At 35.8% G+C, this 14,479-nt stretch overlaps 2 protein-coding genes across 3 annotated transcripts; one reads left to right on the forward strand and one right to left on the reverse strand.

Moving 5' to 3' along the window:
- The first annotated feature begins 201 nt into the window (after window positions 1-201).
- LOC104908700 (hypothetical protein) lies at window positions 202-1,496 on the forward strand. 2 transcript variants are annotated; one of them, XM_057396268.1, is made up of 3 exons: window positions 202-784; window positions 909-953; window positions 1,166-1,496. In XM_057396268.1, exons 1-3 carry the CDS (start codon window positions 324-326, stop codon window positions 1,221-1,223), a joined length of 564 nt encoding a protein of 187 aa, XP_057252251.1. In that variant the 5' UTR covers window positions 202-323; the 3' UTR covers window positions 1,224-1,496. The 2 variants fall into 2 exon arrangements, with proteins under 2 accessions (XP_057252251.1, XP_010696147.2); XM_010697845.4 differs by having other exon boundaries at window positions 209-775.
- Window positions 1,473-12,433, reverse strand: LOC104908701 (hypothetical protein). Its single transcript, XM_010697846.4, has 11 exons — window positions 11,884-12,433; window positions 11,540-11,636; window positions 10,753-10,839; window positions 8,105-8,218; window positions 7,450-7,620; window positions 3,390-3,856; window positions 2,919-3,018; window positions 2,757-2,816; window positions 2,353-2,445; window positions 2,140-2,259; window positions 1,473-2,035 (listed from the first exon to the last, which is right to left on the reverse strand). The coding sequence occupies exons 1-11, from the start codon at window positions 11,925-11,927 to the stop codon at window positions 1,718-1,720; spliced, it is 1,671 nt and encodes a 556-aa protein (XP_010696148.2). The 5' UTR covers window positions 11,928-12,433; the 3' UTR covers window positions 1,473-1,717.
- Window positions 12,434-14,479: the final 2,046 nt, after the last annotated feature.

Here is a 14,479-nt window from a genome sequence, read left to right on the forward strand (position 1 = left end):
TTATTAACGCTTATTGAATTAATGATACAAAGATTCACACTTTTTAATGATTCGATAATATTTTAATGCCGAATAAAACACTCTCCAACTTTTTATTCATTTTAAGAGCTCCAAATTAAGTGGAACAACACTCTAACTAAACTTGGATGTACAAATCTTTCCCTTATATAGACCTCTAAACAAGTCAAAATACAATTCGCCAAGTTGTCCCAAAAAAAAAAACAAACAATATACCCAAAATCTAAGTTGGAAAGTAGTACTAAAAGGGAAGAATCTGATCCACAAGTTCCCAAGTCTCACCATCCCTTCATTTCTGACCTGAAATGACGCTGCTGTTGCATAGCGGAGGTAGTAGCAGCAGCAACAGCTACATCAGCCAAACTGTCAGGTCCTTTGATTCCAACAGGAGGATACACCTATACCATCATCATCATTATTCCCACTCTCTCTCCTCATCTTCAATATGGAAGCTCACCAATGTGAATGGCAATGGAAGTGCATGGAACTGCCAGGCTATCAGCAGCATAGGAATGCTTGCAGCTGCAGTGGTGCTTTCGACACCTCCGCCATCGGAAGAGACCATGTCCAATATACCCCTCGAGCTTTCGGGCAAGTCTTGTGACCCTATGGACAAGGAGTGTATAGAGGAAAATACAAAGAAGAGAATCCAACGCCCAAAGTCTAGGAGTGCTGAGTCTTGTACTACCAAATGCGTTGGCACTTGTATTCGTGGTGGCGATGGTTCCCCTGGTGAAGGTCCGCTTAATGTTCGGAGGTGGGTATTGTATGTGACAGAGTGGCCTTATTACATTGATAAATATCATCAAATCTAGTTGCATTGCAGCAAACCAATTTAGTTGCTAGATAAGCTGAGGCAACCATTTTGATGCTATTGTATTTGATTGCAGACCTATCATTGTCTTTAAGCAAGGATTTCGAAGTCGCCAATATTGGTAAGATGTTTTGCTTTCCTACCCATATTATGAATTTTTTTCTTGCATAGTAGTATATGGAGTTATACCTTGCCTTTCTCTTTAGTGAGAATTTAAGTGATGGAGTTTAAAGATTATGGGAGAAATCATACTCTTAGTTGAACCTGTTTTTCCAAAGTTCTAGCAAGTTGAGAGAAATCTATATGTTTTCATTTTATTTATTTGTTCTGCAGCTTGGTGGAATGTTCAGATATATGCAACTTGCTTGATGATGCCGATAAACGCCGTTGATTATGGGGAGACAGTTGATATGAAGAAATTGAGTTTACAAGAGCATATAGCACTTGACAAAAGCAAAAAAAACTTGGCTCATGCAACCAACCACCTTCTACTGGGATTACTACTGTTCAAATTTTATGGAGTTTAAACCAGAAATGGTGTACATAGTTTCCAAAGTAAAATTGTTTTGTTTATTGTACAATTTTGATAGTTCACACTAATTACTGTTGTACTTGAAAAATAATTTTGTGCATCGGATAATTGGAGAAACTAAATTTATTAGCACTGATAATATTGCAATTACACTGAATATGTATATACATTTATATTTACCAGAAAGTCCATGTAAATTTTACTCCTAAGGAAAAAAAAGCACCCATTGTCCCCAGTCCCCACTCTATAGTCTATACCCTCCTATTCCTGATTTACATTGCAGGCCTGGGTAGCATTTAAGCCTGACATGTGCTATATAGCAGAATCAATGCTGAATGAAAAAAGCGTGCTGGTTACTGGTAAACTATTTCAGGCAAAAATAGGTAGCGAAACCTTGATTCAAAAGGAAGGACAGCACAATTCCGAGAACCAAAAAGTTTCAGCCGCTTTTGAGTTATGTGTTGGTCGATGAAAGCAGCTTGCTCCTGAGGTAGGTAACGCGATATCCACTGAGCAAGTTTTGAATCATCTACATGATTTCTGGCAAAGCAGTGTAGCATCTTTGGCACCAACAACTTGCCTTTGCTACTCACACCAACTGAAGCCCTTATAAAATCACGTTGTGCTGCTTCAAGTTCATCTCTGACATTCTTCGCTGTGAACACCTGAACCTACATTTGACAGGAGATGAAGAAAGAGACTTCAGATGTCTGAGTGGCAAAAAACTATACTTTTGCTTTTAAAGAAAAGATTGGTGGGTTATTGAGAAAATTACTGCAGGTGACGAGTACATCCCACAGCTGAGGGCAAATGCCGCATATGGTTCATAAGAATCGATAGTGAATTGTTTTTGCTCCTCTGATACTTTTAGCTTGTTAAGAGGGAGGAGGAGAGCCTAATGGTGGAAATAGATAAATCAGGTGCCACAGAGAAAAATCAATTTAAAAAAAAAAAGAAATTTCAGAGACATGAAACGACGATTACGTACAATTTGAGGGCGGTGAATAGGTGGTCTCATCTTCAGGATCACGTACTCGATGACAGCAGCACTAAATAAATGGCCGCCGACTGTATAAGCTGCCTGCAGACAGAAGCACTTAGTCTGTTTTCTTATCTTCCAAAAAATCAAAATAATCACATGCAAATGAACTCCAAGGATCTTCAGATTCTTCTCATAATGCCTACTACAAGAAAAAATGATGTCCAAATGAACTTTGTAGAACTAGCAACTGATCAGCTCTGTTGCCTGCTTATGATCTAGTCTTGAGAAAAGGAGTCTTCTGATAATTATTGCTACTAATGTATATCAAATAAAAAAACACTTCCCATGAAGATCTACAGGCTTATCCGCTAAATAAGCTAAAGAATCAAATTGAATAACAGTGCTCAAACCTTTTGCAACAGCGAAAAAAACTTCATCTCACTTCGTGGGACCCCATATGCCAGATAAGCCTGCAATAAGGTCAGTGCACAGTGTAAAGCGTAATGTTTGGCATCATAATAGCCCAATTACTCAACTAATAAGATACAAAAAACAGAATTCAAGAAACTGACATGCATAATCAACGCATTATATAAGTTGATCCAGAAAGCCAGCTTTTCATCACTGCTCAGGAGGATTGGATTCACTTTAGCCAATTGCTCAACAAGTATCCTGTCCTCCAAATATGAAAAAACAAAATGCATCAACCAGCAGGCCCTCCATAATCATGACTTGATGTTTAAACCTACTTTGTGACAATGGCTCATGCAAGTTGAAATGGGAATAAAAGATTTCATCTGAGGAACTGGATAGCATGTCCATTATGATCATAGAAAGGAATAAAGAAGTACTATTTTTTTAATCCCTTGTGTTGAATGTTTTCTCTTATTTGTCAAATGTGTTAAAAGAGAAACCAATCATTGCCAATGCCATTTATTATTGTAGGCCTTTGGGGATGGACAACAAGAACTTAAAATGGGATGAAATTCCATCTGCATAACTATCTAATGTGACTTCATACGAAAAAAAAAGAAATTATTTACCTGAATCTCCGTAGTGATCCTGCTGCATACTCCAGCTGCCTTTTCCCAACTGACATCCAGGAAACTTCAGTTGCCAATCCATATCTTCCAATCTCCAGCCAACTCAACTTTCCACTGACTCTATAAGGGTCAAAAGTATTTTCTGTTCCTAGCACCTCAGAATCACGGGGAAGATCAATTTGTGGGCTTTTCGCCCACATAGGAACCATCAAGTGTTCAGATAATGACCATGATGGTGCATTAGAAGAATGGGTATGAGCTGAACTCGGGGTATCTGTCGTGGTACAGCTTGACGAAGGGGCGGATTCTGCTAAAGAGATGAATATACTCCTCATGCATCTCACCATCTCCTCTGATAATCGATTAGGATGATTCCATAAGCCCTTGTGAGAAAGCTCCTCCGTGGGTTTTCCGATATTCATAGGCCTACTATACTTGGGATGCATTTCTGGAGATGAATGAGACTCCTGAAAAACATCAATTAGTTTATGTCAGGTAAGAGCATGAAATCACTTCCGGAAAAAAGAAGAAGGTATGAGCATGACATAATGTCATAATCATATCTCCCCGTGTTAAATACTATCACCACAGAAACAACTGGGTAGAACCAAGATCCAATCACTAGGTAGCACTGATGATAAAAAATCATACAGTATGACATGAGATACTGGTACCAAGGGAGGGTTAAAAGACTCTCCATCTAATGTATAATTGCTAATCTGGAAGACAATAAATATGGTACAGTAAATGACTTCCACAATCCCAATAGTCTGCAAGGCATTCCGAGTTGGAGAGCGAAAATGAACAAGAATTTGATGCATCGGATATCTTAAAAGAACTCCAACATCTTTGGATTACACATATATAACAGCTCAAAGAAAGCTAAATTTCAAGTCTAAAGAAGTTATGTACAAAGCGTGGTCGTAACATTCTTGGCATTTACATCTTTGAGAAATCTTCTATCAGCTTAGGCACGGCATGAAGGAGATACCAAGAAGCAACATTTCAGAAGGAAGATAAACGTCACTTTTGTGCATGATACCTTGCATTCAGTTACTTTGTGAGTCATCCATAGTACACACAAAAGGCTCAATGGAAGTTCTAGTTTTTAGGGTTTAACATTTTCACCATCATCATGGATCTTTCTGATGATTTTCACACAGGTCTTGAGGATTAAATTAATTATTATAAAATTATAATAGCACAAAAATTAGATTGTTTATGTTCTACCAGAAAGCCAAGATGATCAAGAAGATATATTCTGTTTTGGTGGACACAACCAGAATACAACAAATTGAACTGTTGTGATGGAGGTAGTGCCTGTGGTGATACAGGACGCACAAACAACGATTCAGAGGGTCCTGGCTCTCAAACATTTGAAAGGTCTTGATACAAAAGTTCAAGGAAGATTACAAGGCATGATGTCGGATTACGTGTTGAAGTTTTGACGATCCAGAAAATAAATATTGCATCATTATTGGACTGTCAAGAAGCACATCTCTTAGATCAAAGATGGTGGTTCATATCAGAGTACTGCAGCTAATGGTAACTTCCAGAAAATGACGTTAAATATAAACATCAGTCTCTCAGTTTACTGCTTTTTCAATACCTGATCAATCCTCACAGAGAAACTAAACTATAGAAGCACATAGTTTTGTTTAGGGGTGTAATTTGGATGGACTAAATTGGACTTTGCTAAGTCTAAGTTCAGTCTGAAATATTTTGGACTAGAAAATTCAAGTCCAAATGCACCGTAAACATTTCTCAACTACAGATAAAACAATATATTCTGTCCAGTCCAAATTTTGAATTTGAGATGTTTTTTCTCATTTTAAAGATATTTTTTATTGATAAAATTTTTGAAGCTTTTTCCTCCCAATATTATGTTATGCAAAATTTTACACGGTGACCTACAAAATGGAAAATTCCATATGGTGGAAAAAGGTTTGATTTTCAAAATTAACCCTGAACTTTCCAAATTTACTAAGTCCAAGTCCAGCACAAAATATTTTGGACTCGGTAATTGAGTCCAAAAATGCCAAGTTCAAGATCCAATCCAAACTTTTTCCATTCCGACAAGTTTGGACTCACTCCAAAATTTCTTAGTCCACTTAAACACCTAGTTTTGTTAATGCAACTTCATAGAAGACACTGTGAGTCTGTGACCATGAAAAAAAGATAAGTTGGAATGATCTAAATAAGCTTGATGAATACCTTAAGTTCTTCCTTTCTTTATTGGAAAAATTGATAAAAATAGTCCCCACTATTGCTGTCCTGCCATAATAAGTCCCAACTATTGTATAATCTCACATCACGAACTTTATATCATACTTTACGAGCGTGGTCCCATATGACTGGTGACCGACTAAGCTTGTAAAAAGTGTTCTTCAATTTTATTTTTTATTTTTACTGTTTAAGCAACTACATTCTTCATCTCCCACTGCAACATTCACTGGCTTAGAGCTCCACCATAGTTTTCTTTCGTTCAACTTCCACTCGTCGGACGCCTCCATGGGTCTCGGTACCAGAGCCATTTTTGCTTGTCGGTGACCCATCTTTTGTTGCTACATGTTATCTTTCTCTGTCCTTTTGGGTCTTCCCCCCTCTCTGTCCATCACTCCATTGTTGATAGTGCTTTCATTCTCTCTCCTGAAATTCTAATATTGTCCTCAATTTTCTATGGAGTTCTTATTGTTTGGGGAGTTCTCTCTTCTTAGCATCAATAGCCTAAATTACCTTTCTATACCCAGCGGAGATGAGGGAGAATCAGAGATGCAAATGGAATGTTTGGTATCCATGCTAAAGGTGGAGCTCGATGCCCACCTCAACGGCTTTGTGCGAAATTCCAGTTTACCATAAAATTCTATCACAACCCTCATCTGAATTTGTTTTCTCTAAATACCCTTCTATCAATTCTTAATATTTTGCAGCATAATCGTAATACCAAAATTTAATTTCCTGGAAATTTGCTTCTTCTGGCAGTTTGATTGAGTAAATCTTACCCTCTCTTTCCCCTTACCTAATCAAGGATTATATTAAATTGCAGAGAATTTTCTTAAGAATTGGGTGAGAAGATTATTTTCTCTGGTGTTGAGCATGTTATTTTCCAAAGTTTGTATACCCTTATTAATGCAGATGACAGATCTCTAACTGAAGTGCTCAAGTTGTTTAATTTGATTAACATTCTTAATTCTGATCATGCTACTGTCACCATAATTGCCAAAGAAGTACTTTGCCTAATGCCTAGTGAAATGATGAAGATGTTAGCTTCCATTTTGTTAAAGTAACTACTCCTATATATTAATCTTATATTTTATACTTGTATTAGAATACTTTCAAGTTCAAGTGTTCAACATTAAAAAATGCAAAAATTTAGAGAAAAATCTGCTCAAAACTCCACCTGCTGGAATTTCACAAGAAGCAAGGGAAGGACTCACCAATGGAGTAATTAAGTGCTTGTCATGTGAACTACACATGACCCAAATCACCTGTTATATCAGGTCATTTACCTACAAGGACCACTATTATAAAATATGACATAAAGTTTGAACTGTTGTGAGATATTCAATAGTTGGGACTTATTACGGCAGGACGACCATAATTAGGACCGATTCTATCTTCCGTATGCTTATCCACACCTCTAGGTACAGTAATGTTGTGCGCAACATAATAATGCACCTTAACCAATAAAAACCATTAATCAATCGATTGAAACACAATAAGAAGCAAAGCCCCTCCATATCTCTTTATCAATCCAATTAACTAATTTTTCTTATTTCACACTACTGTCACTTCATAAAACAATGCAATATTACTTGTCCTAGTCAATCTCGAATACCAATGATATAGATAGTATAACATTAAAGGACATGAATTAGATAACACTGGAGGGAGCATACTTTTAGATAAGAAAAGAGAAAAAGGGAAACAGGGGAACTTCTGATTCGGCCAGGGTCCTCTAGAGCTAGAAAAGCAAAACAGAATCACCTAACAGTGGCCACCTATGTTGTGAATCAGATCAACACGAACATATGAAATATGAAGATATTCCATCAGATACCTGCCAAGAAGTTGAAGCTGTCTTCTTGGAAGAAGAATGTTGCAAACGGTACTCGGCAAGTCTCCTTTCATTTCTTTCTTGACTGAGTTGGTAATGGAGAGAGATCATCTCTTCTTCGAGTTCTGAAATTGAGGCCTCTAATGCTGCTATACTGGACAAAAGCTCAACTGTCTACATAGTTATCAGAACAATTGTGATCAGAATTCATGGAGGAGAGACTTCGTCACTAAATTATTGTAATATAAATAAGCAAAAACATATTATGACTAGTTGGGCCGAAACTTTACAGAATACAGACACAACAGTGTATCAAGTATCCCTATCTTAAATTCTTAGTGAGGGGAAAAGCCGAAAAAGGATCAGACACGCATATACAGAACAGCATTTGACCAGATATTATAAAAAGCTTATCAGAATCAAGAGACTTGTGTATGTTTTGTCAGGTCATTATATAACTCCCTGGACCTATATAGTCTTGTGTCTTGTCCCTATCCTTGTCCAGATTCAGCAAAGGCTAGATACAATTCAATAAATAAGTTATTGTTTAATTTTTTTACTATTCTGAAATACACATATGCAAGTCGTTTTTAATGAGTAAGACGGAATGAGCTAAACCAAAAGATGGTGGAAGTACAAAACTGCAAACATGACATACGTGCTTAGGAAAGTGTGATCGAGTAGGCAGTTCCTTGAAATTATTTTCCACAGCATGTTCCAAAGTCGCATGAATTTCCTTCTCCTCCTGCAACTGCTGCTGTAAACTTTGAACCTGAAGAATGAGCTTAAATTAGAATTATGTTCTAGGTCATAGGAGTAGGAATTAGGAATTTCAGAATTAGTCCCGCACTTCATGTGAGAGCTATAAACATGGAGCCAGGAACCACTGAAATCCTACAGAGAATTTCCTGGATAAGACTACATTCAACTAATTGCTTAAATTGTAGCAGAGTCCATGTTAGAGATTTTTCAACTATGGGTATGTACATGAAAGTTGATGAAGGGGAAGCATAAAACATGAGGTTAGATTAAGGAATCAAGGAAGAAAGCAGAAGATAGTCACAAAGCACAAAGAGCAAGGATGATTCGTCCTCAAGCACAGCCATGCTACTGACCTGTAGAAGTTTTGGCAACAGAGACAAGATGCACGACTAAGCTGTGCTCTTTTGCACAGCCACACATCTCCCTCTGATGCCCCAGATTGCTTTATGTAAGGATTTTATGTTCTGTTTTAGACATAATTAATCGACTTATACCTATCATTAATTCATTATTGACCAAAACATACTCCCATTAAGTCAGATAAAAGGAATTGGATTGACGCAAAACAACGGTCATGTTTCCCATGAAAATTAGTAGCTTTTTCATGTATTCTCAGTTGGTGTAAAGTTTCTTCATTTTCATCCCTTGGAAATCTATCTTCTTCATGTTCATTTCTGTAAGTGCAAACTACCAATAGTTATAAATTTTAGCCCAAAGGCTGATTTGAACAGTCCTGTTCCGCCATGGGGACAAATCCAAGTAGTAATCCTACAGATTTTGTTATCCCATCAAACCCCCTCTAACGGTAATTGTTGAACCACCCCTTCTTTCCCCCCTATACATAATGACATTGAATCCCCCTCCCCACCCTCCAAAACCCACAGTGGACAACATAAACCATAGATATGAATCTCTTGGAAGAGACAATGACTGAAATGAGGGTGAAAACAACAAAAAAAAATAGAAGTAAACCACCAACTTCCACCACCTGAGATTAAAAGTGAACTGACATTGAAAACAACCGAGCAGATCCTTAACAAAAAACCCCTTCCTGCTCCAAAATCATGCAAGAAGCACGTAATATCTACTTGTTGAAGGTCAGTATGCAATACGGTAACAGATTCTTCGATTTCAGACACAATGACTGGAACATGGTGTTTCATGAAAGACTGCATTCAAGACTAAGTGAATGTAAAGGGAGAGAAAGAGAGTACAAATTCTGCGATAACTTTGTCAGAAATTACCATGAATATTCTTCTGTAAAATTTCATTAATAACATGCGACAAAGAAGTGTCTGATATGGCTTGGCCCAGGAAAGTGCTAGCAACAGCAAAAACAAAGGGTTCAGAAGACGAAGTATAAATTTTTTTATTATCCTGGAAATCTTGGAATCATAACAAGGACAAGGGGAATATGAGGGAAGAAAGAAAAAGAGGAGGGATAAGAGTAACATGGCAATCCTATCCGCATATAACCAGGAACAGAGAGCAATAGAGCATAAGAAAGCAAGAATTATATCAAAGCCATGTAGCCAGTTGGAAAGCTCTATAGCCAAAATCACACTGCCCCCTTCAAATAATTTTCCCAGGAAAGTCAAAAACCAGTAATAATGCACATCCAGCAGAGAAGCAAAAGGAAGCTCAACTACAGATTTACAGGACTACTCCTAAGTCCTAAAAATCCAAACTCATACATGGAACTCAAGAAGGGGCAAAGCTAAGCACTATCACCTAAAATTTCCACCGAAAATAAGCTTACATCCATTGGTCTCAAGTTGTTTGTGAGGTGGGCGAAAATTTCAAAGTTGGATCAATCTCTTAAAATTTGAGCCTGAGGAGACAAGCATGACCTTCGAAGCAAGAGTAATTTTACAACGATAGTGATTCATATGCTAGACTTCCCCACAGGCCAGCACCAAGTAAGTGAGTCTGAGATTGGTAATATGACACAAAAATCAATACGGTTATCTCTTCCTTGAAGTCATCAATAGATGAAAGGAGACTTCTTAAGGGTAAGTGTCTGATATCCTCTTAAGAACAGTTCATGATCGTGTTTTTCACCTGAGGGTGTTACGCAGTTAACTGATACTTCTATAGAACCATCATTAGATGATTAGAGTATGCAAGCACTTCTAAATCCCTCAAATTAACCTTTAGTCCCTTGACTTCAGTCCACAACCAGGAGTACTTTGTGCAACACTTGCGGTATAGATGCCGGCACTCACGGTGAGTTTCCTTAACCAATTATGTCGAAAAAAAAGGCTACTATAACATCCATGTTGTTTAACCAGTATACAAAGAGTCCATGTGTTCGCAGATTGCAATTTAAGTATGCTTTACTCTTTCTAATAGTCCAACTATCAATTTTGCATAGGGAAGTCTTAAGACATAACATGGGTATTCTATAATGAATAGGGATTAGTTACTACAAGTTCTGCGATTTTCGAAGTCAAAATTTTTTATGGACACGGAAATGGCTGTCAGAAAGTCATTTAATCCATATACAGTGTTTCTAAAGGACAGCTACTTAACCTAAACACTTACATCTTCCTCAAGCTGAAATTTGTAAGTAAAAGCACCATCACCTCTGCCATAGTATTCCAAGTTTCCAGCTTCAATGTGATTGCTCGCCTAGCATGAAATAAAAATAATTAGTTTCTTAATTAACATTTTCAAACTAAATAGAGAACGTCCGTGTAACGATATGTTAGGAGTACAAAGTTATAATAGCCTTGATTGTTACTAGCTTATGAAGAAAAAGTTTCAACTAAAGATAATTATGCAAGATTAAAAAAACTTAAGGCCAAAAATATAGTGTGTCCCTTGCTGCAATGCTTCTAGTCTCCAGCCAAGGTCGGGACGTCGGGTTGAGGAGTATTCACCAGTGTTACCTAATTCACTAATCCCCTCATGAAATGCGATTTAAAGAAGGCCAATTGGTACATGTTGTCACTAATCCCATTCTTGTACCACAAATTAGGTAAGACGAAGTACAAAATATTAACTGATCCCTCCATGAAATGCAATTTAAAAAAGGCGAATTGGTAAATGTTGCCTAATTCACTAATCCCATTCTTGTACCACAAATTAGGTAACACTAAGTACCGGATACATCAAGTCAAAATAAGCTATTCCACCACAAGGCACAGCTTCAAGCATATAATACAAGAAAACAAACTTGAGAAGAATGTGCCTTCAGTCTTGCTGTAAAAAACCTAAAACAGTAATTTCTCTACTGACCTTCGATTTTATTTCATTATATTTACAATAACTCATCGAATTCCATAATATTTCCTATTCTTTCAAAAGTTTTAAAGGCTAAAGACCTTACCTTGGGAGAGAACCAATGGGCCTGATCCTCATTCAGCGGAGTATTTGAACTCTTACCAACTGAACCATTAGTAACATACTCAAGAGCAGCATCATTTCTACACAAAATCAAAAAATAATGAATTTGTAAAACACAAATGTTGATTACCAGCAATTAATTTCTCATAAGTAAGCCAATCTATAAAGAAAATCAATCAAAATCAGCAACAACCCAGTTGAAACCCACATTAAATCAAACAAAAAAATAGTTCAAAATGGAGGGAAAATGCAATTTCAAACACACCCATAAACCTAAAACTCACATAAACAAAGAAAGAAAGAAGGAAGAGAGAGAAAGTAACTTACATGTTCAGAATAGAAGAAGACAGTAAAGCTGAAGTTCCAGCCATAGCTTAATCATGCATAGTTTATTCACACACCCACAAACTCAAAGATTTTCAACAATGGCGAAATTCTACAACTGGGTATTAGTTTCAGGAAGTAAATATTCAGAGATAAAACCCAAGATTGCAAATTTCACAGCAAAACCCTTTTTAGAACCCACAGGAGGAAGAAAGAAGATGAAATTTTTAAAAGAAAAGTTTAAAAGGGAAAAAAAAAACTGGAATTTAGAAGCTATAATATTGAAGAAATTTGCTGTAAATGCAATCTAGTAGTTGTAAATCTAAAGAGTAATAAGAGACAACAAAAGAGGAAATGAAGATGGAGAGAGATTATTTTATGTAATATTGTGCTTCATGTGAACTAAAGATGTAAAAAAAAGCCAAAAAACGACATTAATGACATGAATCGAGTGTACAGTTAGGAGTCGTTTTCATTTCTCCAACAAATCCATTACCATTGTTGTTTATCAACCAGTAATTGAGTTTACCAAAGACGGGTAAACCAAAAATGTGAGAACACACGAATGTTTATATTTTTTTGAAGGACCCACGTAAGTTTTTCTGGAATTTTTGGCAAAACGAATAGTAGGTTCAAATGTACAACAATACTCCATGTTTCGATTTACTTACTATATTTTACTATTTTTTAATGGAGGAGGAAATATTTCAATTTTGAAAAGCTACACATCATGTACAATAACGAATGAGGTCTCTTAATTAATTAGGGTGCATTTTCTTGACCTTAATAAATTAACTTTCAGGTCCAATAAGTTTAGTTCAGTAACCAAAGATGTTTTGGTCTAGTGGTTAAGATTGAGGTACTTTAAACGATAGGTCACAGGTTCGATTCCCCCTCCCCTACTTTGTACTGCCTTCGTGGCTCATATGGATCAGAAAAAAAATAAGTTTAGTTTAGATAAATTTTGATGAGGTAGTATTTACGTTAGGAGTAATATTTATGTTATAACCATCAATTTTTTTGTCAAATAATTTTCAATTGGGTCCAATAAAGTCTAATAAGTTTCAATCAAGCTTAATAAGTTTCAATCAGGTCCAAATGTCCAATAAGGTTTAATAAGTTCCAAAAGGTCAATAAGTTTCAATCAGGTCCAATAAGGTTCAATCAAGTCCAATAAGTTTCAATAAGGTTCAATCAAGTCCAATAAGTTAAATCAAGTCCAATTAGGTCTAATAAGTTCGGTTCGGGTCCAATAAGTTCAGTTCAAATAAGTTCAGGGTTATTCAGGTGAAGATAATGCACTCTTATACGGCGTACCCCAGGGTACAGTTGGGGCATTCACTTGTGGCAATGGGCATTCAAATATCTTAGTAGAATACTCTAAAGTTAAAGATGAGTTATGATATATTCTCAAAAGAAAAAACATACTTCCTCCGTTTTATTTTAAATGAAACATTGAGTGAAATAACACTTTTCATTGATCAAATTTATCTCCAATTTATCGTCATTATATAAAGAAAAACATAATCGAATGGAATCTTGTTAGATTCGTCTCAATGCATATTATCAAATTACAACTTTTTTATATTTTTTACGTGTGAACAACTAAAAATATTAATAATCAAAGAAGTGTATTGGGTTGCATAAAAAAACAAACATTTTATTTAAAACATAACGGAAGAAGTATGAGGTATGATATATAATATATTGATATGGGTTGTTTCATTGATCTCCCTAAAATCTCTATTATATAAGCCAATGGAGGAGGTGTGGTGTCTTCTTTTGAAGTGACTAAAATATCCTTAATGATCTAATTAATGGAATGAAAAAAATTACAAAAGCAAATCATTTAAAAATTCTCATTCCAACTTGCCATTTAAAACAAGTTTAAAATGGTATATGCATCAAATACTTCAATCAAAAATTAAATGGACAGAATATTTATACCTTATAAAAAAATATGGCATACATAACGTGCACATGATACTCTTTAATTCAGTTAAACCAACTCATTATTTTTGCTCTTTTTGTTCAATATTCATTCACAAAAAATTAATGTTAACAATCACTCACAACCTTTTTATTTTTTTACATTAGCGAATTAATTATCTAACGGTTGAATTTTTCACATTTAAATTTAATCATAAATAAAGTCCGAATGAAGTATATAATAGAATAACAAATTTTGAAATTAACGCACGCATCGCGTGCATATGAAGGCTAGTCATGAGAGAACAAACGCACCTCAAATATAATAACAAGTGAAAAAGTTTCTCCAATAATCACAAGCGAGCGAATGTATATGAAACAAAAATACAGATGATATGCTTATAGAATAGTAGTATAAAATTGTGCTAAGGTGAACATGAGTTGAAGTAGCTTAGCTGCATTTTCTTTGAAATTTTTGATAAAAATATTTCAAAAGGAATATTGGCTATCATATCAGGCATCAGCCTACTAGCCTAGTAGTACATTCAAGATGTTAAAACGTTTCTTATTATTTTTCAAATCAATGTGTGTACGTTTGAATGTTTTACTGGGTCAAATATCATTTATGAACTATCATTTAATACCTATACTAAGCATATATTTATCTTGG

The sequence above is a fragment of the Beta vulgaris genome, chromosome 7 (assembly GCF_026745355.1).
Source record: "Beta vulgaris subsp. vulgaris cultivar EL10 chromosome 7, EL10.2, whole genome shotgun sequence".
In the NCBI taxonomy this organism is placed as follows: domain Eukaryota; kingdom Viridiplantae; phylum Streptophyta; class Magnoliopsida; order Caryophyllales; family Amaranthaceae; genus Beta; species Beta vulgaris.

Bases quoted from the DNA above. Each gene is read 5' to 3' on its own strand.
- LOC104908700 (XM_057396268.1), top strand. From the start codon at position 324: ATGACGCTGCTGTTGCATAGCGGAGGTAGTAGCAGCAGCAACAGCTAC. The intron at 785-908 runs GTATGTGACAGA...ATTTGATTGCAG, and splicing joins AATGTTCGGAGGTGGGTATT to ACCTATCATTGTCTTTAAGC. The intron at 954-1,165 runs GTAAGATGTTTT...TTTGTTCTGCAG, and splicing joins TTTCGAAGTCGCCAATATTG to CTTGGTGGAATGTTCAGATA.
- LOC104908701 (XM_010697846.4), bottom strand. From the start codon at position 11,927: ATGGCTGGAACTTCAGCTTTACTGTCTTCTTCTATTCTGAACAT. The intron at 3,857-7,449 runs GTATCTGATGGA...GATGTTTTTCAG, and splicing joins CAGCTTCAACTTCTTGGCAG to GAGTCTCATTCATCTCCAGA. The intron at 2,036-2,139 runs GTAATTTTCTCA...TGTCAAATGTAG, and splicing joins GGATGTACTCGTCACCTGCA to GTTCAGGTGTTCACAGCGAA.